The sequence below is a fragment of the Haliotis rufescens genome, unplaced genomic scaffold (genome assembly GCF_023055435.1).
Source record: "Haliotis rufescens isolate VD_foot unplaced genomic scaffold, xgHalRufe1.0.p SCAF_1, whole genome shotgun sequence".
Lineage (NCBI taxonomy): Eukaryota > Metazoa > Mollusca > Gastropoda > Lepetellida > Haliotidae > Haliotis > Haliotis rufescens.
Genome location: NW_025963779.1, coordinates 49,865,204 through 49,891,514, shown reverse-complemented (window position 1 = coordinate 49,891,514; position 26,311 = coordinate 49,865,204). Strand labels below are relative to the sequence as shown.

At 39.5% G+C, this 26,311-nt stretch overlaps 1 protein-coding gene across 1 annotated transcript; it reads left to right on the top strand.

The window, feature by feature from the left end:
* The first annotated feature begins 1,790 nt into the window (after positions 1–1,790).
* On the top strand, positions 1,791–24,808 carry LOC124131387 (zinc finger protein 845-like). Its single transcript, XM_046494638.2, has 5 exons — positions 1,791–2,019; positions 10,408–10,483; positions 11,106–11,399; positions 12,922–13,005; positions 17,246–24,808. Exons 2-5 carry the CDS (start codon positions 10,420–10,422, stop codon positions 20,320–20,322), a joined length of 3,519 nt encoding a protein of 1,172 aa, XP_046350594.1. The 5' UTR covers positions 1,791–2,019; positions 10,408–10,419; the 3' UTR covers positions 20,323–24,808.
* Positions 24,809–26,311: the final 1,503 nt, after the last annotated feature.

The following is a 26,311-nucleotide window of genomic DNA, read 5'->3' as shown; positions in this document are numbered from 1 at the left end:
AATAATCATGGATATCGTAAAATAGTTAGTGATATCACAAATACACATGAACATCATGAAATTTGTGATATCTTAATGTGTATTTTGTAATATTGAAAAAAAGTATTGTATCTATTATATGGTCTCTGACTGTATCATATAAACAATCGATTTGGGAACATACTTGAACAATAACAATAAATGTATCTATACTGATATCTCAAAGTCTAATTTATGATAAAATAATTTATAATAAATAAAAGGTAAATATTCTTAATGAACATTCAATCACAAAACTCCTTTGATGATTTAAACACACGCGCATAGAGACCATGCATAAAAAGCTCTGTCCAAAGAGAGAGAGATATATATATATATATATATATGGCTATTCAGTTTAACTACCTACATGTTGCTCTTCGCAAAATAGCTTCCGGCTAAGACTTAACACAACCCCAAACTCTCCTTTGTCTGTCCCATTTCCATGGAGACGGATCGAATCATTTGTCAGAAGAGGAGCCAATTCTTGGTGTTTCCCGCGGTGATATGAGTGGAAAATTCCCGTCAGCGGCGTTAAACCCTGCCCACTCTCGCAGTCGTTAGGCAGAAATCGTGCTTGACTGTAGTTACCTCCCTTGCAGCCAAGCCCCCTGTCGTGCTCTTGACGCACTTCCCACGGCTGAAATAGGCTCAAACTGCTCAATGGTTTAAGGGTTTGCCAGTGCGAAAATAAAACTATGGGCGGTCTTCCCTAGAATGTGCACACTAAGATAAACGGTTCACGATATGTTCCAGTTGACCTAGACAGATGTGAGAGCTGTTCGGTAGGTGAAACAGCATTCACGTATTGATGGTGAGCTGATCAACTCCAGACGCGGGCGGAAATGGTTATGCACTGGGTGTTTAAATAATAGAACATATATTTGGTGACTATGATAAATAATAATAATGTATTCCATTGTTTTGGAATATTTATATTATTGAAATACAAAACTATATTCTGTTATATATAGACCGTAAACAAAAGTAAAATATTACAAATATATGTAAATTATATATAATAAAGCATACATAGCGTCATTAATAGATGTTGTTAGTGGATGTATCGGATGAAATGAAATATTTTGCATTACGTCAATTCGCAATAAATCTATTTTGAAATAACTGAATAAGATGTATAAGCATCTGCAAAGCGAAGATACGATTTTTCTTTTATCATTTTTTAGGAGGTCGGGGTGGGTTGTACCCATCATACACAAATAAAAAGAGTTAGATGTGTTTCCTATGTGAAATAAATATCCTTGTTTTTTATTCTTTAATCTTTTTGTTCAACATTAGATATACGAGTAGTAAATTTAAGAAATTATTAACGGTGATTACATGGTATGTCGGGACATTTATTTAAACTTTATTTTATAAATGAAATTCGTATTTTCTTAAAGATTTATTTTCTCTTAAATAATCCGTTCCATTAATCGATCAATTTAAATGATTGAGGTATACCCAGGCCTACATCAAATGTTTGTATCTATATGTTCTGATCATATATCGAACAAACTTTGTTATAATTATCTATTTGGTATTGTTTCAAAATATATAGATCATAATTAATGCGACAGAAGAATCAACATGCAGTCCATTTTCGGACTAACAACAGGATATCATCACTTCAGAATCGTGGTACACAAACCACACATGTGGCGTATAAAATGCATAACGACCCAAGATGTGGCAGAACTAAGGTGTTACATTTTTAGAGACGTTTCATTCTGAGATTCCTGTGTATGGTGTATATGATATGTGGGCTACCAGCCAAACACCACCTACACACGCGATCCGCTTTCGCAGCAAAAGCCGATCCGACTCCCAATCGATTTTCACGCACGCGCAGTGTGACCTAGATGGTTCAGCAGACATTGTCTCGACGGGTCTGGGTGTAGACTTTGCTCGATTCTCAACACCCATATTGGGGTGCTGTGATTTCATATTACCTTCATTCATATGTCGTGACTAACTAAAGGACTTATTTCGACATTTAAGGTGAGTTGGGATGCATTTGATCACGTAGTTTCCATGCTAACGACCGATATTCAGGTGACCCCCGAACCAAAACAACCATCTGGTGACTTCCCATTTCGCCTAGACGTCTTCAAATCGATACAGATAGCGTTCTGAAAGGTTTTATATCAGATCCTTCCTATATGGTAGCTGTTTTAGCTACCAAGTGCCTATATGCCGGATGTTTGAAATGTGTAGAGTTGTATTTAGTGTGTGTCCCACGTTCTATTCCAGTGCAGACAATGAGCGAGCGAACCCGCTGGTTTCGTTATCATAAGGGGCCCATTTTGGGTTGGAAAATTCTAAACGTGTTTTGTTAGATGTTACATATGATTCGATATCTCGATATATAGACAGAGAATTTGATTAAAATATAAAGACATTTGAACATCATGCTAATTGCAAATTAATTTGCTGTCTGTAAATTGGAGGTTGTTTCTGTAAATTATAATGTCTGAAGTATTTCGGCCCAAAGTGGGCCAGTGGATGTTGCCAGGTGCCGTGATAAATTTATCTTTGTCATATTGCCTTGTCCATAAATATAATTTTAGATGTGTAATCAACATGACAAATGCCTTAAAATCCCAATTTGGTTATGGTGATTATTTGAGGAACAAGCATGAACATCATAAATGCAATTGTTTTTAGATTTTCACTTGTGGAGTTTAGTTTGTCAAGATTGTTTGTATTTAGCATGGACGATACAATTATCTCAACTGCCAAGTAACATAATGCCGCAAACATATGAGCCAAAGTTCACTTTATTCATTTGTTCAATTTACCTCTAAAGCCTCTTGTGATTTGTCAAGTGTGTATTGTGGTGTGGCAAACTTACGGTTATGACAATTCAAGTTAAGAAATAATATGGAAAAGCTTAAAGAGACAATATACTTTGTGCGGTCAGGTGTGAAACTAGTGCCCTGAGTGAAACTGAGGCATTGCTGCATCTGCTTAGGTCAACTGAGTAATTATAGCCTTTTTAACCACTAGTCAGGAGTTTTGAGTCTGGTAAGATTTCTGTTGGTTTTCTTAAGTTAGCTAATATTTGTACATATACTATATGTTACTTCGTCTAAAAACAAGCTATTGAAAATAATATGTAGACACATGTTGGGGTTAGTAGTAGAAACAATAGTCTTTTGCTCAAACGACAATTAGGGTAAGTATTAACTGCTCGATTCATTTACATCATAGTATTTTAGTTGTCGCTATGCAGACAAACAATGTGGACTAGGAATTGCTAATGGGCCCCAGCCATGTTACTCTTTGAGTCCAGGACAGTTAATTTATTAATTTAGTTGACCAACAACATTGAAATTCAAGATTGTTCAATCTAAGCTAAGAACAGATCAACAGCACAGAAATATTTTGGATTGATCCACATATTGAAAATCCATGCTTGATCACACTTCACACTGATGATGTAGTCTTGTGTTTATCAATATCATTACCTTCAATACTGAATTATTATGTTAACAGCTGTAAGCCATATAGATCTATATATACACTTGTTGTAAAGGTATGTTGTCTAATTTATTTCAATAATTATTTTTATTTATGTTTTGGGCCTATATATTCATGAGTCGTTCAATGGCATCAATCCCGGCTTAATCCCATCTGAGTTTATGTCAGGCCATGATTAGAAATATCAGTGTTTTGGTCATCATTTTTTCTTCTTTGTTTTTCATCCAGATTATTATAAGAAAACATGCTTTCATAGCCAAAGCCATAAACAGTGTTTGAAATTAAGAATGCGAGTCAGTGGAGCCTTGTCAAAACATTTACTTGATTCAAATACAATGGCGGAGAACCTCAAGGACCCAAGATCCCCACTGGGTATATATTGTTTTGAAAATATTTTGAGACATTTTAAACTTTCATGAGCTTCCTAACACTGAGACAGTTCAACAACGTAAGATCTGAACCGAGTGTCCTCAGTTGAAAATTTAAGCTTTAGTTTGAATTACTTTCATCATGGTGAGATGCCAAAGTGTCAGAAGTTTGTTTTTTGTCATATTCATTTGATGAAATGAAAGCAGTTCTCTCACTAATCATGTTAATATATAAAATTGTGCAACTTGGTAATTTTTGTTTTAGACTCTTCTGCACATATTGCAGACACTGACCATGCCTATGCAGTGCTCAACATGCTCAATCTGTGGATTTATTTTATTTTTTTATCTTAGTGTTCTAACTCTTCTTGGAGGCTTTTAGTCAGCCACAATTCCAAGATTGGATTAATTAAAAATATCCCCAAACAGATTATTTTTTACTTATCCTGCATTACTCCTTAATGCATTCACTGCTTACTTTATGACAACAAAAAGACAGCGCCAGCGATGGTCATGGGTGAAGAAATAAAGATGTTTCTGCTTTTCACTCCTGCTTTTTGCATGGACCACTGCCGCTGTCATGTGACCTTGATGACAAATCACCTTCCTCACATCACTGCCTGTCGCCGTACAGCAAGGACGTGTCTAGGCGGAGCTCTTCAAGTTGGATAAATTTAGACCTTCAGCTTCGGCTATAATTCTAAATTTTATCTACAATGGGTGATGTATACTTTAATAATACTTTCACGAATTTTGTGTTGTTTTATGTGGTTGAATTTGGCGTAAAAAGACTTTGACTTTTTCCCCGCCTTGTGGCTCGTTTCCCATTATTTTGAATTTGTGTGACAACTGTTTACCTGCAAGGGTAGTCAAATTGTTTACAATTCTTAGCTACGTATGTATAACATATTCATGTGTTTTTAAATACTAGTAGCTTTGTGTTACGTAGGGTTTGTGTGTATCAATCCTTGTATACACTTTCAACTTTTAAAATTATTTGCTGATAGAATATTGTGTAATTCTATAGCAATCTTCCAACTCTGTTTCTATCAACAATTCTTTATTTGCGTAACTTATGCTTGCGCGTGGCACTAATTGCCGTGGAAAAAATCTTCCAAAGATCCTCATTCACGTTGTATGGCTTGCACGCAGATTTGCTCTGCAGTCTTTAAATGTAATTTTTGTGCACTTCTCTCTCCTTACAAACATATTTTGCAGCAGTCCTGTCGAGTGGCGAGGCAGATGTCACAATTGATAGATGCCAGCTCTGGACATTCTTCTGTCTTTACTACGCAGCCCGTATCTTTGGTGGGTATTATGACTCCCCTCATCGTGACTGCATATGTTCATCCTCCGCCGATGTCAACATTTGACGGAGGCTACTGTGAGTATCGTACCTACTCCTAATTTTCAGGCGCCTGGGACACCCAGTACTATGATCCCTGCGACACGAATGCCTGCGTCTCAAGACGGCGTGATAGGGTAGTGCAGGCGCAAGCCATGATCCAGTCATCACCGATGAGCATAGCGTCTCGAGGGCTTGCGCAGTGCCTGCCTACCACCCTGGCGCATCTACCATGACATCAGCCTTAGGGCTTACAGCCTGTCCCATCACGCAAGCGACACATGATCAGCTTAGCGCAGCAGCGCAGCAGATGTACGCACAGGCATCAGCACCGTTCCAGAACACCAATTGGATGCAAAACTTTTTGCAATCCATGTGGAAGTAGTCTATGGCACACCTGTCTCCTGTGCCTATGCCTATGTACAGACGCCAGCATCAGCTACAATTATGGCGCAAATGTTAGCTTCTACACTGGCGCTTAACATATACCAAGCGCCTAACGCGCGTTCTGGTACAGCTCATACTTTTTCAGGTAGCGCTGGTACACCAGCACGTATGTGGACATTGTCACATAAATCCTTATCACTAAATGGGTCTTCAAAGCCTTCTGGGAGAGTGTGTCAACATTGTTCCGATTCTTCGGACTTGTCAAATCCCAAGTTTAAAAAAGTGCAGGTCCCTACGTCAACCTTGATCAGCTTGCATCCCCGTTCAACGAACAGGTCGCGGATGCGCACATTTAAGTATCTAATTACGAAAGCATGGAGCATGTTTCTCAGGTTTTCTCCAAGTGGGGAACAAGATCTAAGTGAAACCAAAGACAATTTTCTAGACCCCTTACAACTGTGGTAAAAATGTCCTGCATACAACATAGGTTCTTTTTTTCCTCAACGCTCGACAGCGACTGGTCTCATGCTGAGGGATCTATAAATTTTCCCGCCAATTCTCCCATTTAATGAGGTACGTTCAACGTTAAACCATTTCAAGGAGAGGTGTTAGCACTCTCGATGAATTTGTTTCATTGGGCGTCTTGAAGACAATTGTACCAAACTTGAAGAACTTCACACCTTCAAGATTGAACATTGGACAGAATATTTATATGCTGCCGGGTATCCATCTGTGGGAATCATTTTACAGGCAGCACCAGGTGTCACAAATTTCAGAGAGATCAATTTTGCACCTACACTGGCCAAGTCACATGTCCTGCACAGAACTCGGAAACACCACTTGGCGGTTTACCACACAGTTCACTGTGGACAGTCTGTTGTGTGGAGCTCGTACCTCGCCTCCGGCATTTTACGGCTTCGAGTTCATACGCAGTGTGATTTAAATATCAGGGGTCAAGATCCTTGACTATGAACACCGGAATCAGGTCAGCTAACCTAATGGAGGCGGTGCAAGGTCATTGTACCAGGATGGTTGGCATGCTTACTGGTACATAATGCTCCAACCTTCGGTCAGACACATATCCTGTATGTGAATGTGACCGAGTCACTATCTTCAGTAGAAGGCTGGTGTCCACATGCGCAATATAGAGGCACACCAAGAGTACAAGGCCCCTCCCTTCATTGTCACCTTGATATAAGAACAGGAGCATTTGTACGGACTCGTATCTTGGTTATCGGTTGATGAGTGCTTTTATTTAGTCTACATGGGAGCTGGCAGTGGTTCGTTTTCGAACATTTTTTTCAAGTCGGTCCTTGCAAGGTACGATTCAAGTAGAAGTTCTCAAAGTTGATTTTTTCACCCTTTACAAAACTTGCACACATTTGTCTCAAAGACCTGTATGCTGCTTGCAATCTACCATCTCAAGTGAGGACATCAACTGGTGGTTGATAGTCGAACGTCTCCTTATTCAGGCTAGCCTCAAATTTACACTTGTTTGTAATTGGTTCCCAGCAGGGTTGCTCGCTTACATGGCCAGGTTGTGGCCATGGGCACAACAGATTTGGCACGTCTAGAGTTTTGGAAGGGCTCATTCTGACCATCTCAAAGGAGAAACATTGACAGGAGCAGCTACAGTCTACCCAACTCACAACCGACAGTACAGTGGTGTGGTGCCCGTGCAATCAAGAGACAACGCACTCACTCCCTTCTGTAACAGACGTTGAGATTCTTTCATCTACTGGATGCGGCTGGAGCTACAATTCATAGTTCAGCACATCCCCAGATGTCGGAACATATTGGCCGATGTTTTGTCCTGAGCAGACAGGGTGGCTCCCACTGAGTGGGAATTTCACACAGAGAGGCATTTCATTGGTGCTTCAGAGGTTCGGGCAACCAAACATTGACCTGTTTGCAACTTGCCAAAACCACCAAATTATGGCGTATGTCTCCCCATTACCTGATCCGCAAGGCTTGGGCGATGGATGCATTCAGCATCCCTTGGAAAGTGTATGCTTTTCTGCCACTTGTTCTACTTCTCATGGTGATACAAAAGATCAAGAAGACAGGAATCTTGCTGTGACTTTGGTCGCCTCCTGGTGGACGGCGTGAGGGTGGATCGTCAAACTCGGAAGTCTAGCAGAAGACGATCCAATACCCCTCCCACAGAGGCCCAACCTACTCATCCATCCTCACAGCAAATTGCCTCAGCCAATGCCAGACAGGTTTTGTCTTCACGTTTGGTTCGTCTTAAAAAGGCGTTAAGTGCAAAGTGCTATTTGGCACGGGCAGCTAAATCTATAGCTTTCGCTCATCGGCCCTCTACCAGAGGGTTATACAATGACAAGTGGGGATTGTTTGAAACTTTTTGCAAGGGAAAAAACCGAAGACCCCACTACAGCGTCACCACAATTCTTAGCCGAATGCCTCCTACATTTGCATACCAAGAAACACTTACAAGCACCATTACTACGTATTTGGTAGCACTTAATACTTCGGTGGCCGCTTTGGTCGTGTTGGCAAAATGACCAAGGTCCTGGAACTACAGGCCCTACTACGCTCATTTAGGCTTGAGGATCAGGAGGCCAAGCTCTGTCCCCCTGCTTGGGACTTGGAACGTGGTACTTTGAGGTTTGCGAGGCCCCCCCCCTTCGAGTCCCTCAATGCATCCTCTTTTTATGACCTCACCAAGAAAACAATATATCTCTTGGCTTTAGCCACGGCGGCACGGGTGAGCGAGCTCGTACAATCGACATCACCCTGGTCCAATTTGAACGTTTGTGCTGGGATTTTATAAAGAAAACTACCAGGCCAACCCGATCGTTCCTTCACTATCCCACCAATATCAACAATTGTGGAGATAAAGATGAGGGTGAACTTATCTTGTTCCCAGTGTGAGCACTTTAAGTTTTCATCCGCCTTTCCAAAACTAGGCGTGGTTCGAGGATACGGTTATTCGTACCCTTATCTCCAAACCGTCCGATACAGATGCATTAAGGAGTAATGCAGGATAAGTAAAAAGTTAAGTAAAATCTAAATATTTTTTACATTTGTATACTTATCCTGCATTACTATTTTTAAGGACCCACTCGGTGCAGACTTGCCTCCCCAATTTGGCTTCAGAAACCTCAAAACGTTTGTAATTAAGCTTGGACAACAGGCAGTGATGTGAGGAAGGTGATTTGTCATCAAGGTCACATGACAGCGGCAGTTTTCCATGCAAAAAGCAGGAGTGAAAAGCAGAAACATCTATATTTCTTCGCTCAAGACCATCCCTGAGCGCTGTCTTTTTGTTGTCGTAAAGTAAGCAGTGAATGCATTAAGGAGTAATGCAGGATAAGTATACAAATGTAAAAATTATTTAGATTTAACTTAATTTCCATTTTTTATACCCCCCACCGTCCGAAATCTTTGTCTGCGCAATTTCTCTTAAACTATTCAGTGGATTCATCTCAAACTTAGTACATATAATCTGTGTCATATGGAGGGGTGCAGTCAAAAGAAAAGATTTTTTTTTGTTTTGATTAATTTTCCATTTTTTTAATGAATTTTTCAAACCCAAACCCTATCCTAGCTATTAAATTTGAAACTACTGACACACTAGGCGGGTCGGGGGTATTCGTGAGCAACGCTCACTTTTGCCCTTGTTTAATTTTTGTCTTAGCTGCCTGCTACCATGGATTAATACTCTTAGTTTGAAACCCCAGCTAATCCATGACCTGGCACTATTATGTACCTGGTCGGGTGAACTAGGCCTCTTGTTTGTCACAGGTTATACCGTATATCCCTGTGTATAAGGCGAGTTTTTCGTACCTAAAATGAGGGGGTTAAGAAGGGGGGTCGTCTTAAACACGGAGTCGAAGATCTCACATTTTTTTCCACTGGCGATGTCAACCGACGTCCCATAGCCAGCCCAGCATTTGACAATAAAACTTCGCTTTTCGTTCTAAATAACTTTTCCAATAACTATTTCCTTACATAAACATGACTTGTATCTCTTTTCCTTGAATAAGGTTTAATAACTTCTGCAAATAAAGTTGAAATGACCCTCGCCTCGATGTAGATTGTCAAACCAGCTGACACGGTAAAACAATCAACATCCATGAGTAGAGAGCCGGAAGTACCGGTAAGCATTTGCATATTGCACATGTGACCTAACGTGATAACCGGTGAAGCTGAAATCAATTCCCGCTGTTTTTACAGTTGTATTAACAACTGTTGGAGACGGTGTGTATAAGTGATTGTGGAACAAACATGCTGAATGCGAAGCAAACATAAAAACATAAGCATAGTTAGTTACAACATAGTTAATTGGCGATTAAATTACTCACCATTGTCTCTTATATCTTATTACTTCATAAATGAATTTTATTTTATGGGCACAAATTTGGGGTCGTACCGTGTAAACACAAAATGGCAACATGTGCTGGAGTTACATACACGACCAATCATCGTAGAAAAAACAACGCAAGATAAACATATTTTTATTGCATATATAAGGTTTGTGTGCGCACTTGTGATGTGCTTCATTCCAGGTCGCCTTATACATGGAGTATAGGATTTTGGGTTGATTTTGAAGGTGTGTACAGGGGGTTGTCTTATACGTTGGGTCGCCTTATACACAGCAATATACGGTACATGATGTATGAATTGGAAACTATGCCATTGCCAATCATGGAACCATCCTGATTAAAAGAAAAATAAAGGTTGAATGTTGACAGACTTATATATTTGAGTTGTATCTATATCATGTAATTTTTAAATGTTTTCATCATATATAATTTCCAATACATGGCTTGTATTTTACAGATTCTTTGAACAATGGCTGAGGCAGGTACTCAAACAGATCTGGCATCTGAAGAAGATAGTGTGGAAAATGGTCAGGGTATGTAATTGATGTACCTTATCAGTGATATGCCATGTATACAGTGTCTCAACTTTCAGAATTTGGTATCACTTCAGGCTTTCCTCATACATCAAGTTGACACCCTGAAATACTGTCCAAAGTGGCATCAATCCAAACTGACTCACTCTTTTAGAATTTGGTGTTGGTGATATCGAATGACTAAAGCTGTTGAGAATCTATTTCTTCTTACGCACTCAGGGATTTATCTAGGCCCGCTGAGAGGCCTATATTTGGCCATAAGTCTGCAGCAAATGACAGTAGAAATTCCCAATTTATTAGAACTTATAAAAATAAGAACATTAAAACAAATAAAATTTTCAGTTATATCATGATTGTTTTCCCAATTTGTATGGCACTTGGTGTCGAATCCTAGATAAATCCCTGGCACTCGTAATCATTTTAATCAGTATCAATAGTAAACATGTTAGAGGTTGATTGCAAATGTTTTGTTAGATGTTTCAACATTGAGATTAGTAGTTAAGGTGACAAGGTGGGATGTAATTGATTGCATGTCAACATACTCTGACAGATGTAATCAGTGGTTCAGATATGATCATAATTATGGACAGTTTTATCTTCTTTTCCTTTTGTTTTTTTTCAGCATCATCCACAGCTTCTGAGTCAGAGTCTGGTACTGGGGAAAGCCAAAGTCAAGATTCCGATAACCCGGCCTTTCCTCTTGCCGCGGGACAAGACACACCATTCAACTACCTTCAAGACCTCAAGAGACGGAAGATGAAGATGAAGAAACAAATGACCCCAGCAATGAAAACCAGCAAACTACTTGGGCTGATTCGGTTGCAGTCCAAGCACACTGGGCAATCCCCCTCACCTAATCCCACCATCTCTGAATCATCAAATACAGAGCCACCTTTCTTTGGTGATGAACATTCAGGTTAGTTATTGCCAGTTTTACTGAAGTTTGGACTTTGATTTTGTTACAGCTCATTCGAGTAGGATCCTTCACAGACTTGGGCTATGAATGTGGGCATTTGTGTCTCCTAATTGGCCCTTTCACAATCCCATTAAAATAAGATCTTAGTTTCTACCGCAAAACAAAGACCTGAGGACATCCCATTACAGGTCATGCCAGAACGACCTTTCGCAAACCTTGACCAATCAATGAAATGACTAACAAGAAGTTGACATCAGCCAGCCAGACTGCAATTTTCTCAAGCTTTTCGGCACGAGTTTCAAACTGGCAACATCCCTTCCAGACTACTCTTTGAAAAATATTTTAAGTTATCATTTAAAAATTTGAAAAGGGAACAAAAGAACATACTGGAAAGCCTAATAGATGGCCTAGATTGTATGATTCTTCTGTTGAAATGTTTATCCAATACAGAAGCGAGACACAGACAATAATTTTGACAAATTACTTCCTAAAGCCAACTTCTTTCAGAATACTCACTTTTGAGTTTGCATGATAAGAAAATACATTCTGACTGTCACTTTCCTGATCTGGTAAGCGACGTTCTTATTGATTGCATGAAAGGTTGTTCTGATGTGACTCAAAACGGGATGTCCTCAGGTCTTCGTTTTGCGGTAGCAAGAAGTAAGATCTGAAATGAGATTGGGCTGAGTTTGCTGCAAAATTATATAATAATGTAAGACATGTGAAACATAACTGATGTAGCAAGTCATAGCATGCTGAGGTCTCGCTGATAGTACTAAGGTATCTGTCATTTACATCACTATCATCATGAACCTGGAGTTGTGGACATGACTGAATTCATTCCTGTCTCCAAACAAACACAAACTAAGTGATCACAGTTTGTATGTATTTCTTTTGTAAAGCTACTGATATATACTTACAAAATATTTGACAATTGCTTGTCTATGTTATTTATGGATAAAGGAAAGAACCTCATTATTATCCCCCGCCCAACAAAGTTCAGTATTTTTTCATGAAACTTTGCACGTCTGTCAAGTACATGCTGAACTGGTGCCTTTTGATATTAAGAAATTTTAGAAATTTTTATTTTTTACGTTTCCATGGCAACAAGAAGGACTTAGGTTCTGTGAGGGTAGGGTTCGTTTCCGGAGCATAACTCATAAACCAATCAATATTTTTCATGAAACTTTGCAGGTTTGTCAGTACATGCTGAACTGGTGCCTTTTGCTATTTAGAAGTTTTAAATTCTTTTATTTTTTACGTTTCCAAGGCAACAAGATGGACTTAGGTTCCAAACTCTTCCTTTTTTTGCAATTTCCATGACAAGTTCGGCCTCGGTTAAAAAAGGTTAGGGTTTGTTTAGATTTAATTATGCCATAAATTCTGCAACAGGGGCGGGGGATATAGCCACGTTAGTGGCAAACTCTTGTTAGTATATGTGACATCTCTGATATGGATTTGTTGAGACATGTTAACGAATGATGAATACATATTCATCTTGTTTATCATTGTATATTTCCAGGTATGAATGTGTTTGGAGAAGGGGAAACCCCTTCTGAGCAGGGACACTTGAATACTGGGAAGCTGGAATTTGCAGCTATGCCAGGTATGAAGTACCGAAAAATATGTCTTTTGTCATGCGGGTGTTAATCTGTTATTTATATGTTCTTTACCCATAATATTTTAAACTTATCCTATCTCACACTATGCATTTCTTCTTTCTTCTTCAATCCTATGTGGAAACATGCTTGAACAGAGTTTCCAACCTCAGAAAAATGATTCACCCAAACACATCCCAGCATCACCATGGTCACATCGCCACAGTGGAGACATGTACTGTCATTGTTAGAGAATATGTATATATGTTTAACTGATTTCCCTACATCATGGTGATTTACATGGTGATTACATCTGTGAATATGAGCAAGAAATATCCTCTTTGCCCGGCCTGTCTGTGAAGTGCCGGCATACTTTTTCGACATTGAACCCTCACAATTATGCTGTGATTGCCGTGGCCATAGTACTTGTGACAAGAGGTGCTTATTAATAAATCATCTTTCGGAGGAATCATTCAGTGTATATCTTCACAAGTTACATTAACTCGAGGTGGATCACTGTGAAAGTCGAAGGACTCCAACAAGAAATCAAAGGACACCGTCAAGCACATATCGTCTACCAAGTAGTCAAAGAAGTCAAGACTGTCCCATCCATACAGTGGCAGCGCCTCCGGAACCTTCCGTCTGCCCTCTTGGTGGCCGATGATGTTTCAGACAGCTTCCTTTCAGAAGATGTTGCTATCTTACCGCCTCAACAGTCTGTTGCTGAAGAACCCCGGGGCCTTGTCTTCATCAGCCCGCTGATTTCTACTGACGTTTGCAAGGGTCTCTCACTGCATCGTCTACATTGACCATCGTCTACATCTTTGGTCCACACCTTTGGTTGAAGGTCTTCTACCAGCAGCCTTGCGTCTCACGCTCCCTCACAAGTCGTTCCAGAGGCTGATGATAGCTCCTCTTCGCCTACAGATGACAGCGCTCCTCTGTTGATGGTGACTAACAAAGATCCGCTGCTACTGGTCATCAGGGTTCACCTTCTACTTTGGTTCGGAGGAGTAATGAGCTAGATAAATCGACTTCCACTCCGAATCCCACACTGTCTGCTCCTTCTGGTACAGCTGTCCCGTTTCCAGAGATTGTGGATCATGCACCTGCTGACAAAGATAAGGATCATCAACAACCCCTGCATCGTGTTTTGAACCCGCTGACGCTGCTCTAGTACTGTATAGGTACTTTTGATTCAGGATAAGATCAAGGCTGTCTTCGACCTCATCCCATGTCACACAGGTTCGGTCACGGCCTTACAATGCAGGGACGTTCTTCAACATTGCCATGAAGATGATCCTTTCTAAGCCGGTTTGTACCAGCTCCCCTTGTCATCTCAGAATCCCTTTGCGGACCTCATTTAGGACGTTGCACAGAAAAATGTTCAGCGGGGTACAGTCTTCAGGTGTCGGTCTGTCTCCTGTGTCTCCTGTGTCTACAGTGACAGCACTTAGAAAACCAACAGAAGGTAGAGCGTCTGCGCCCCCACTTTGTTCCTGCCCGCACTTTGTTCCTGCCCTACAGGACCTCCGTAAAGTTCTCAGTGGATGTTAGGGGTGACTATTGGTCTGGAAATAACTATTGCGATTACTATTGATATTGCAGGCAACTATTGCGATAAATATAGATAGTTTTCAGTGTATCATTTTAAATGGATTTTAAAGTTGAATTAAACCTTGGAACTGAAGTTTCCTTTGAACCATAACAAAAGAAAAGAGTAAAGTTTGAGATATGACAGATTTGTTTTGTCTTTACCCTAATAAGTTAAGAAAAAGAAACTTCGACATTACCATGTGTAAATTACTACCACTCATGATCAAAAGAAAAACAAATTTGAACAGCATTTGCATGTATTTTATTGATATGGTAAATACAGTTGAAACTATCGTTATTTCTAACTGAAATCGATACAATTTTTAAGTGCTCACCAATAGCAATATTTCGATTTATCGTGACACCCCTAGTGGATATTCAAGCTCCTGTGGCTGTGGACTAGGCCGTGAGAGACAGTGAGTCCTCCTCCAGACGTACTGTGTCGTTCTCTTGCCCCAAGAACATCAGCAAGTCTGCCAGAGCAGGCAACTCATCTAACAAGTGACTTGCCTCAGCTTCGGGAAGACTGGGAACTTCAAGTTGTACCCTTTATCGACACACCAGTGAAGGAAGACTCTTTGCTGGTAATTGGGCCATCTTGGACGATCCCTTCTTGCTCACTGCTCATGCTACAGACTGGTTACCGATGGCCCCTGACTGCTCCACAGATGACGTTTGCAATATATCACTGCCAGTGTCCAGCCAGCCAGCTTCCGTTCTTCGAGGAAACCACAGGCATGTTGCTTACAAGATGTGCTATAGAATGTCTCGGTCCGGTTCCCTCAATTTCAGGGTTCCTCTTGTCAATATTTCTCATCTCGTAGAAAGACAGTCTCAAGCTTCGGCTCATTTTCAACATGAAGGCATTTAACACGTTACACCTGGAGGACCTGCCACATGACATCAATTGTTCTTCTTCAGACAATCATTCGTCCTGGAGATTTTATGGTCAGTCTCAACTTACAGGACGCGTACCTTCATGTTTCCATACATTGGGAGCACCGCTGAGGTGCTGCTGTTTGGAATTTCTTCATCCCCTTGTCCCCACCCAGTTTATGGGAGCCCTTTTCAACACCCGCCTGGGCAAGATGATTGTTCCTCTGGATCAATGATCAAAGATCCAAAGATCACTTGCCTTGGGCACACAAACGCTCCTTCTACGTCAATGGCAACAGATCCTCAGCCTTCTCACTTCAGCGCAAGCTCTCACTTTCAACTTCACCTTCAGGCAATCCAGTGCTTCCTCAAGCCCTTCATGAAGATCTCCCTACCATTTCCTCTGCGTCTGCACCTTCAGTGGTGGCTGGTAACATCAAATGTTTGCGATGAAGTCTCTTTGCCTCCATTCATCCTGAACCTACACCTCTTTGTTGACGCATCGAGCTTGGGCCTGGGAGCGCACTTCCACGATCTACAGGTAGCAGGGCGTTTGTCCATCTAGAAGCGACTTCACATCAACAAACTCAAGTTCAAGGCAGTCATCCTGGCAGTGTCTTATTGGTCAGAGCTCCTTCGTGACTCATACCTCATAATCCAGTCGGACAATCTCTCTGTCGTCTTGTACATGAACAAGCAGGGTTCCACCTACCCTAACTAACGTATCGGGATCGTATCACCAGTTTTTTGTGTTTTCCCGCTCACGAGTTATTGTCTTTACGACACAATGCAGTGTTTTGGAAAATGTGACCATGGTGATGCTGGGATGCTGGTCTGAAATGTTTTTTAGACGCTGGAAACTCTGTTCAAGCACCTTTCCACATAGGATTGAAGAAAGAAGAAATGCATAGTGTGAGATAGGAAAAGTTTACAATTTATTATATAATGTTTTAAGTTGTATTTTTTTTAATTACTTGGAGTCAGTATAATGTGTCTGAGTGGTGTATCCATGTGAAACTGAGGCATGGTATTTCAGTGGGCTAGCCCTAAAATACCATCATAGGTCAGGACTAGCACAAGCAGCCACACATACACATTCATGAAAGTTGCTATGGAAGTGAAATAATCTTGGAACACAATTTTAACCCTATTTTACCTCGCCCATAACATTGGTGAAGCAAAAATAAGTTTATGGTTGAAGGTTTTGCGTTACTTCTGTCAATATTTCAGCTCATGATATTGTATTTCTATGCCTTTTTCTGAATAAATTATATATGAATGAGATCAATACTGGCATTTGATTTATATGGAAGTAATTGTCATGGCACATTACATCAAATACGCAATATTTGTGTGTTGGTGAAAACATTGCAGGTGTCTGACATGTATTCTTTAACCATGTGGATATTGCACATGGACTCGTACTAATACTATCAAACACATATTTTTCTGGTCCACACTTGATAATATACTTGCTGAAGTCATGTTGCTCTTTGTGTAGCAGAAAAAGCCATTTTCACTCCCTTATTGATTGCACCTGCTAATTTAAACCTTACTGGAGTATAGATCAAAACAATGTTATTAAACTGTGCAAGGCTGATTTTTACAATCATGTTAATTGAACTACTTCATTATCAATATGAATAGAGATATTGTATGTAGATGGTGTTTTATGTAATGTAAACATGTCTAGTTTAAATAGGAAATTTTTCTAGTGTTTATACAAATAGGTAGGTTCAAGAAAATTTTACCTCATATATTCTGTTTTCTCTCCAGGATACAATCCGGAAGAAACTCCTGTTGCACCCAACAGTGAAACTCCATATCAGTGTCGACTGTGTCCAGTAGCTTTTGCAACACCTTTGTCCCTGAGAGGTCACATGTCCAGCCACAGACTTCCAAAAAAGTTTGTATGTCCTATCTGTGCTAAGTCCTTTGCTCATTCTAGCACACTCAACTACCACGTTCGCAAGCACAAAGGAGACCTGAGATACAAGTGTGACCAATGTGACAAAAGATTCCTCAAACCCTTCAGGCTGAAAGCTCACATCTTGTCCATGCATTCTTCAGAGAAGCCTTTTGCATGTAGGTACTGTGAAAAGTCATTCAGCTCCAATATGAATTTGAACAGACACACTAGGGTGCACACAGGGGAAAAGCCATTTCTCTGTCTCCTCTGTGGCAAAAGATTCAGAGATAACTCGTCTTTTTCAATGCACCGAAAATACCACACTGAAAACAAACTTTTTGAATGTGATCTATGTGGTAAAACATTTGTCAAAATGGGTCTGCTTCGAACACACAAAAAATGTGTACATGTAGTTGACAAAATACATGAATGTTTTTTGTGCAACAAAGCATTCAAAGCTAGGGATTACCTCCGAAAACATCTGATGGTCCATCAGACAAACAAGCGGTTTAAATGTGACTTTTGTGAGTCATCCTTCTCAAGAGCTGGAGCGCTGAAGAAACACAGATATCTGCACACTGGGGAAGAACCTTTCAAGTGTGATGTATGCTTGAAGGGATTCCGGGATATCTACACCCTCACCAAACACAAACGCCTACATGAGAGGAAAGTTGAAAGTAATCCTCCACTGTCAGTGGATGAAGTAAATGAGAAGAAGGCACAGTTGTATGAATGTGATCAATGTAACCGGAAATATTCACTTTCAGGTTCATTAAAAATCCACAAACAGAAATATTGTAAAGGGGAAATTGAAGTGAAAACTGAAGAGTTGAATCTGTTTTGTACTGGATGTGGAATGCTCTTTCACCACAAGCAGTCACTTGCAAAACATATGAGGAAGACATGTGAAGCTATAGTTAGGAAGAAGGACAAGGTGTTTCTCTGCAGTACTTGTGGCCTGGTATTCTTCTCCAAGGTGATGCTGAATGATCACCTGAGAACCACAACATGCTCTGGTAACACAAGCCCGGAAAACTACAAGTGTGGGGTGTGTGGTGCTGAATTTTCTCACAGGGCAACACTATCCAAACACAAGAAATTGCATGGAGATATGTTGCCGGATGTTGCTGATGGTGATCCTACTGAGGGTGACAATGTTGATGAAGATTCTTCAAAGATGTCTTTTCCAGTTGATGAGAATGGCAAGAGGCTGTATGAGTGCAAATATTGTAAAGAGACCTTTAGAAGCAAAAGTGCACTCTATGATACACACATGAGAAAGTGTCATGATCGTCCAGCCTTGGAAAAGAAGAATGAATGCGAGTTTTGTAGTCGGAAGTTCCACAGTAAGTCTGATCTTAGGGCTCATATACGTATTCATACAGGGGAAAAGCCATTCACTTGTGGAATTTGTGGAAAGTCCTTCACTCAGAGAGGACATGTATCCATGCACATCAAGATACACACTGGACAGAGGGACTTTCCATGCACAATATGCGGGAAGGCTTTTCAGTTTGCGACAACCCTCCGTAACCATGTCAAGTTGCACACTGGTGAAAGGCCTCATGTCTGCCATCTCTGCGGAAAAGGCTTTATCAAAAGTAACAACTTGAAGAATCATATCAAAATGCATGAGAAAAAGGAGAAAGAGATGGAGGAAAATGCAAATAAGCATCCTGAAGAATTTATTCCTGCAGATCCAAACGATTGCACCATTTCGTTTTCTCCACTGAAGAAAACTCCATCAGGGAAACTATTAGCTCAGGCAAGAGGAAACCCATCTTCTTCTAGGACCCGTACATCAAATCGAACATCAAAGGGTTCTGGCATGAAAAAGCTTATTGAGGAAGAGATGACCCCTGTTGAAGAGATGGGGGAAGAGTTGCCTTTGATCAAAAAGGAACCTGTTGAAAGTGATGATCAAATGACAGATGAGTTTGGAGAGACCAGAGAGAATGACCAGGAACAGGACAACGAAGGATCAAATTCTGAAGAGCTTGTTGCTGTGGATCTGAAATGTCCCTTTTGTGGCAGAATATGTTCAACACCATATGCTCTAGCAACTCACATTAAATGTCACACTGGGGCAAGGCCATTCATGTGTCAAGATTGTGGCAAGTCTTTTCTGCAGGCATCTCATCTTAGAAGTCATATGCAGATCCATGGCAAGAGAGAGCAAAACTTCCGGTGCATTGTCTGCCTGGAAGAATTTGCCACATCCAAACTTTTACACTCTCACATGAAGTTGCATAAAGGTGAGAGACCCTATGGCTGTTATTTCTGTGACAAAGCTTATGGCACATCTCAGCACTTAAGAAGACATGTCAGAAGTTCTCACCCAAAAGAAATGGATATTGACATGAATGTCTTATTGATGCCTACCTCTACATTAAATGATGGTCGTGCAGTGGAAGCAGAAAGAGATAACACTGGGAGGCGCGTTTACAGGTGTTACTTCTGTGAAAAGTTCTATTTTCTTGATAGACATTTGAGAAGACATGTTCAAACGAGTCATCCTGAAAGAGATCCCAAAAATTTATATTTTCTCAGACCACCCACATCAGATGCAGGCGAATCGGAGTCTGATAGTGTCAGCATTAAAACTGAAAGTATGTGGGACCCCGACACCTCCAATGATTATAGTGCATCTGAAATGACACCTAGCAAGGACACAGAAGACAAAGATGGACAGATGACAGCTGGCCACACATCCAGTACTGAAGATCCTGATACTGAAACACCAGAGAACTTGCAAGAGAGGATCTATGTTCCCCCCCAGATACAGCAGACCATGACCAGCCCTGTTGACTCAGATGGTTCGGAGAAAGATGTGTCGCGTGCTAGTTCCCCTGATAAGAATATGCTCACTGAAAATAATGGGAAAGATGAAGATTTTATTGTAGAAGTAAAGCAGGAACCAGTTGATGACGATTATGAGAACTGAATCTTCTTAACGTGATGATGTTGCAAAAGAAGGTGTATGACTGAAAAGATATCCAACAAACAATGGATGATGTTGACCCTGAGGAAGTTCAGTTTGAAGTAGTAATTATCTCCCCTTGACCATATGATTTCAAGTGTCAGGTTGCAATCATAATGAAATGAAAAATATTCTGTCATCAAAATTTTGTTGTTTAATATTCACATGCTTCATTTTGAAAGTCTGTTTTGAGGGACGTATACTTTGTACATGATTATAGACATGATTATTTTAAAGGTTTTTGGTTACCTTATTGCTTATCTACTTCTTTTCAAAACTGTTTCATTGTAAGTTTCAAAATCATATTTTTTTAACTAAAAAAATTCCACAAGTTAAAGTTGGACTAGTAATGTAAACTGTTGTCTTGGTTTAGTCTGGTACATGTTGATATGCCCTCAAGAATTCAGTATTCAGTCAGCCAACATTGGTCACAGTAGAATAATTCATGTTGTAGGTTGTAAAAGATTGTACTAAATCAGTTGGATTAGAGCCTAGAATTCTGTGTAGTGTAATCATGGTAGATGATTGTGAATCTTTGATTGGAAACATTTATCTCCAATAATCTTGGTAATCATGTTCACAAAGTGGTATATTTATGTTTTGTAAATAATTGACATTTTACTGTAATGCTGAGCTCTGATGTCAGATCATGTCATAATATCTGCATAATATATAACCTTCACCACTGGTTATGTTTACCAATAAACAATTGCCATGGTCAGTTAATGTTTACTTTCTTGGGATTGATAAATGACCTGTATAGTCTGCACAGTAGCAAGGTACCACATTAGTTGAATTGTATATAATCATTACACTGTACTAGTATGCACTGTATTATCTCCTGTTGTAAAGTAATGTAAACTGTATTTGTACTTGCCTGTTTTGGCATGCTAGGTTAGTAGATACATAATACTGACCACATGTAAGATGCTGCTTGCCGATTTGCAGTAATGATTTCATTAACTTCATTTTGTCATTGTTTTCAACAAGTATTTGATGGGCTGTATGATGTGTTGCTTTTTTGCAGAATTATTGTCATGAACCAGCAAGTCTGGTAGAAATGTCCACTATGATGGTACACAAGCTGGTACACACATACTATTGTCATGAACCAGCAAGTCTGGTAGAAATGTCCCTATGATGGTACACAAGCTGGTACACACATACTATTGTCATGAACCAGCAAGTCTGGTAGAAATGTCCACTATGATGGTACACAAGCTGGTACACACATACCATTGTCATGAACCAGCAAGTCTGGTAGAAATGTCCACTATGATGGTACACAAGCTGGTACACACATACTATTGTCATGAACCAGCAAGTCTGCTAGAAATGTCCACTATGATGGTACACAAGCTGGTACACACATACTATTGTCATGAACCAGCAAGTCTGGTATGTAAGGACTACAGTAATGGCTGGAGATAGTCTCACCTCAGTGTGGGCAGCCAAGCCATGTTTGGGAGGCAGTACACTGTGTTGAGGATTTAGCCAAGTATTTAGTCCCTGTGGCAGGATAGTGATTCAACTTAACATGACATTTTGTTTTCCTCAAACAAAACAATGAAAGTAATTATTCCTCAATTGTATGGAAGTGCATGTTGTGCCACCAGCCTCTGGTTTGCCTGGCCCAAGTTGATCATTAACAGTTTTGATATTGCTTGAAGATTGTTGATAGCCATTCACTCACTTAAGCGATACATTATTGTTCATATTATTACAATGTGCATTGAAACTCATTTATTGCCGTTCATGCCAATTAATACACTTGCGGCAAGTGATGTGTGAAGTTCTTGGAAATGACTGTGTTCCTGGGGGAGGTATCCTGTAAACAGCTGGGAAAACCCAACAGCATGTGCCATGTGTACTGCCATGTTTGATAGGCTTGTGTGTTTCTGACATATCTGGTTCTCCATGTTGATGTGTAATCTGTTCGTGATATTTTGTTTAAATGATTTGTGCACTTTTGTCCAGCTACCATGTCCTGTGTGTCCACTGATCTAGCATATGTTGAACAGTTTGTCAATACTCTTTGATGATGTATGACCATGCCTAAAATTCTTGTGTGCAATATGAAATATGTTCTATTGGAACTTGAAATAGGTGTCAAAGTTGAGCAAATTTGTTAACTGTCTTCTGTTATCTGTTTGTTAGATCTGCGTATATATCATGTATAAAATGTCAGCATACATCAACTCGAAACTGTTACTATTTATCTTATATGTTCGTAACTTAATGTGTTTTTTGTGGTCTGCATTTTCTGTTGTGAAAAAGATCTATATTTTGCCAGGTAGTATATTAGTGAGACATTGGTTCAAAATGAATTAAAGAACTGTTTTATTTTGTTATTTTGTATAATGCTAGGATATGACTGTCATGTTTTTTTCAAGAAGAGTCATTTACCATACTTAGTAAGGGATGTATATTTCCAAAAAAACATTACAAAGTGACATTATTGCAAAATTGGAAAATAATTTTGTCGGATGTTAAAATCTCTTAGAATGTTGTAGCAATTATTTCATGTTGTTGGATACAGATTTCCTATCTTATAGTAAGCTAGAACACAACTGACAGTGTGCCATTAGTCTGAAGCCTGAGTCCAGTAAGATTTCTTTCAGTCTGGTAAACTCATTATAGTCCATGTATTAACACTATTTTGCCACAGACTGCACAGTGGAAATGTTGCAGGTCCTGCAACACCTGGAGGGGTATGTTGTTATTTCTTTAAAAGTGCTTCATTCTTTTCTTTGAATGAACTGATCTAGCTAGCACTGCAAGATTGCAATGGTGCAGTGCATCAGTGATGTAGTAGATAGGCAATGATAACAGGCACTAAGGAACAATTATATTATTGGTAGTACAAAATGAAAACCTACTCAATAGTTCCAACTTGCTTTGACTCCAAGGCTTTAGAAACTGAACAAACTTGACCCCAGTAATATATTTGTTGGTTATCCTGTTATGTGAGTATAACATCATTATATCCTTTATCTAACATGACTAAGGATGCCTGCTGGTTGGATTTTATTGGGACGATGGAGCAGCCTAATGGCTAAGGTGTGGGCTCGTCATGCGGAAGGCTCAGAATCGATACAATGTGCAAAGCCCATTTTGGTACCCCCCACCATCATGATGTTAGAAAATGATAAAATAAATCACTCACTGTATTTATGGTATACAACATTTTCAAAAATCTTTTAAGGTGGTTGTGCATCTTAAAAGTTCTTTGTCAGTGTTCAGTCTTCATGTGGAAATGTATGTGGAAACAACACACTATCTACACTTACAATACACATTAAGTCATCATCTATCAATGTTTATATTCAATTTTACTTTTGTCAACTGTCTACATGTGGTTTTATTTGTTTTAGAATTCTTTATGTAAATATTTGTTACAAGTATATACTAGTAATTCATCATTGTTCATTGATGAATATGTGATGCATCATAACATTACAGCATGTAATTTTATTGAAAGAGCCAAGGCAGTCCTGATTTGACAGTAACGACATTTTTCATTCTTTAAATGATATGAATTTATTGAAAGTTGTGATACAGTCAAACTCTGTTGAGTTGAAGTTGAAGGGACCTATGTAAATACTTCGAGTCAACCGAGGTTCCACACAACCGAATATGATAACTAAAGAAGGAGTACGCGGGACCCAAGCCTTTACTTAGAGACAACCTAAGTTTGACACAACAGTGTTTGACTGTATATGGCAAAAAGAGTTGGTCAGAGAGTCCAGTCAGCAGGCATCTGTAACAGCTTGGGCTTGTGAGTGTTCCACTGAACATGGTTTACACAATATGCTTCCCAATATTTTCTGGTTTAGTTCATCAGTTGTAGATTACTTGGAATTTCTTATGTGTATCTAAGATGTACATCCCATAATTTGTATGTGTTTTTGCATTATGTTGACAATTTTGCATGCTTCATATTACTAATGGTCTATGTGTTTGCTGCTTTCAGCAATGTAGAATTTCTCATGGTAAACTTGCATTACAATGTTACATATCGGCTTGCTAGTGACCTAATAGCTCAGATTATGATGACTTGTGTCAGTTTACTTTTGTAAAGTGTGTTTGATTGTGCAGTGTCACTTGTTACCTTCCCTATTATGTTCTATTCAGTTGCCTCTGATCTCTACCAATGTTACATAGTGTATTTAACAAAGACTGAAACTAATGACTAATACACCTGTATCAGTTTAATGTTACTGAGCAATAAGAGCAAACACATTGAATTGCTAATTATCCTGATGTTACTCTTTAGTCTACCATGGCTTGACAGTTTACATTGTATGATTTTGCGTAATTCAGAACTCTGTATCAAGTCGACACATCTGAACAAGATCCCAAAGCATAAACCCACAGTAATAATTCATGTGTATCAAATTGCCCATGTCTGTGTTCATACATTCAAGAATAAAATCCTATCTTTTTTGAAGTGTGTGTTCCTTGACTTGTGTGTTTATTTTCAGTGTTAGAGCACAACCTTAACACAGTTCCACATGGTCACGGCTCAGATTTATCATTGTGGTTTGGGGTGAAAGTGCTGCTTCTGTTTTAGCAAGCACATGCGGACACTTTTTGTTACAAAATGTTCTTTTGATCATAATGTAAGGAAGCTTGGATCAAAATTATATATTTCTGTAAATTGCATATCAAAATCTAGTCAAGAGTTTCTCATTGGTAATGATGGTAATTCTTATTCTTAGCATCAGCATGCAAGTACTTGGGAGTATTTGGCAATTGTGGGAATATAATACGATCAGCACATCTGGAAGTATGGTAATTATCTTGTTTCCAGGGCAGGATAACTCAAACACTGTTCAGTATAATTTTTTTATAATTACCATTTAAACTTAAAACTTTCAATAGTCTTGTGTTCTTCATTGAGGTTCAAGAAGTATTTAATTTTTTGTTTTTGCACTCCTATCAATGTATTTATGTGATTGTGTTGATCAGGTTTGACAGTCTGACTTTAGTCTTATCTATGAAAATGAAAGGGATGCAAATTCAAAGTTAAATCTGTTTCTTGACCTGATTGTAATAAACTTTCAGTATTTTCATGAATCTATGGAGCCAGAGGATTATATAATCCCATGACTTGGTAAACCATGGAACTGTGTTTGCTTGTGGGTGAGTGAATGTTTATGGGGCATGTAACTGGGTTTGGGCGAGGGAAACCGTGGCAGAAGGCACTACCATCAGTCAAGTTATCTAGGATTACACACTATCAGCTATGACAGTGTAGGCAGTTTCTTTTGGCATGGTTGTTGCCATATATATACATCCTCAGCAGCCTCTGGCAAACAAAATACAGGGACCTAATAATTCTAAAACATGATTCTTTAGAGGCCACTTGATAATTATGGGTATATATGTATTATGATAGCAGATATACTGTAATGCATCTGATTGATACATGCCAGGCTGTAAGGCGTAACCCTTTCTGAGCCAATAAATAGGCCCTATTACTTCTAAGCCTGTAAGATCCTATTAAATGAGAGGACCGCCTCCGTGGTCTTGTGGTAAAACGGTAGGTCCGGGGTTCGTTCTCCGGGAGCATCATACCAAAAGACGGTAAAAGATGGTACTTGTTACCCTGACTGGCACTTGGCATTAAGGGGCTTAAACAAGGACAGGTCAGCTCGGAGTCAGTATATTGTCTTTGAGTGGGGGAATTTATGTTAAATGGCGGCATGGTATCTCAGTGGGCTAGCATGCACGCACGCACGCACGCACGCACATCCATGCACGTTGCTATATAAGTGCAATAATCTTGGATGCAACGTTAAACCCGATTTCATTCCTCCTATTAAATGAGAATTGGATGGTAGGACTCTTGGGTGATTACATGTCATCATTCCCCCAGGAGTCATGACTCGAAACGTAAAACTTTATGGTTAACAACTGGTTTATTGCATATAGCGATGCTTCAATGTAG

What these genes read in the sequence shown, in the direction of transcription:
- LOC124131387 (XM_046494638.2), top strand. Translation starts at nt 10,420, where the DNA reads ATGGCTGAGGCAGGTACTCAAACAGATCTGGCATCTGAAGAAGATAGT. An exon ending in TAGTGTGGAAAATGGTCAGG is followed by an intron (nt 10,484 to 11,105) that starts GTATGTAATTGA and finishes GTTTTTTTTCAG; the next exon opens with CATCATCCACAGCTTCTGAG. An exon ending in GGAATTTGCAGCTATGCCAG is followed by an intron (nt 13,006 to 17,245) that starts GTATGAAGTACC and finishes TTTTCTCTCCAG; the next exon opens with GATACAATCCGGAAGAAACT.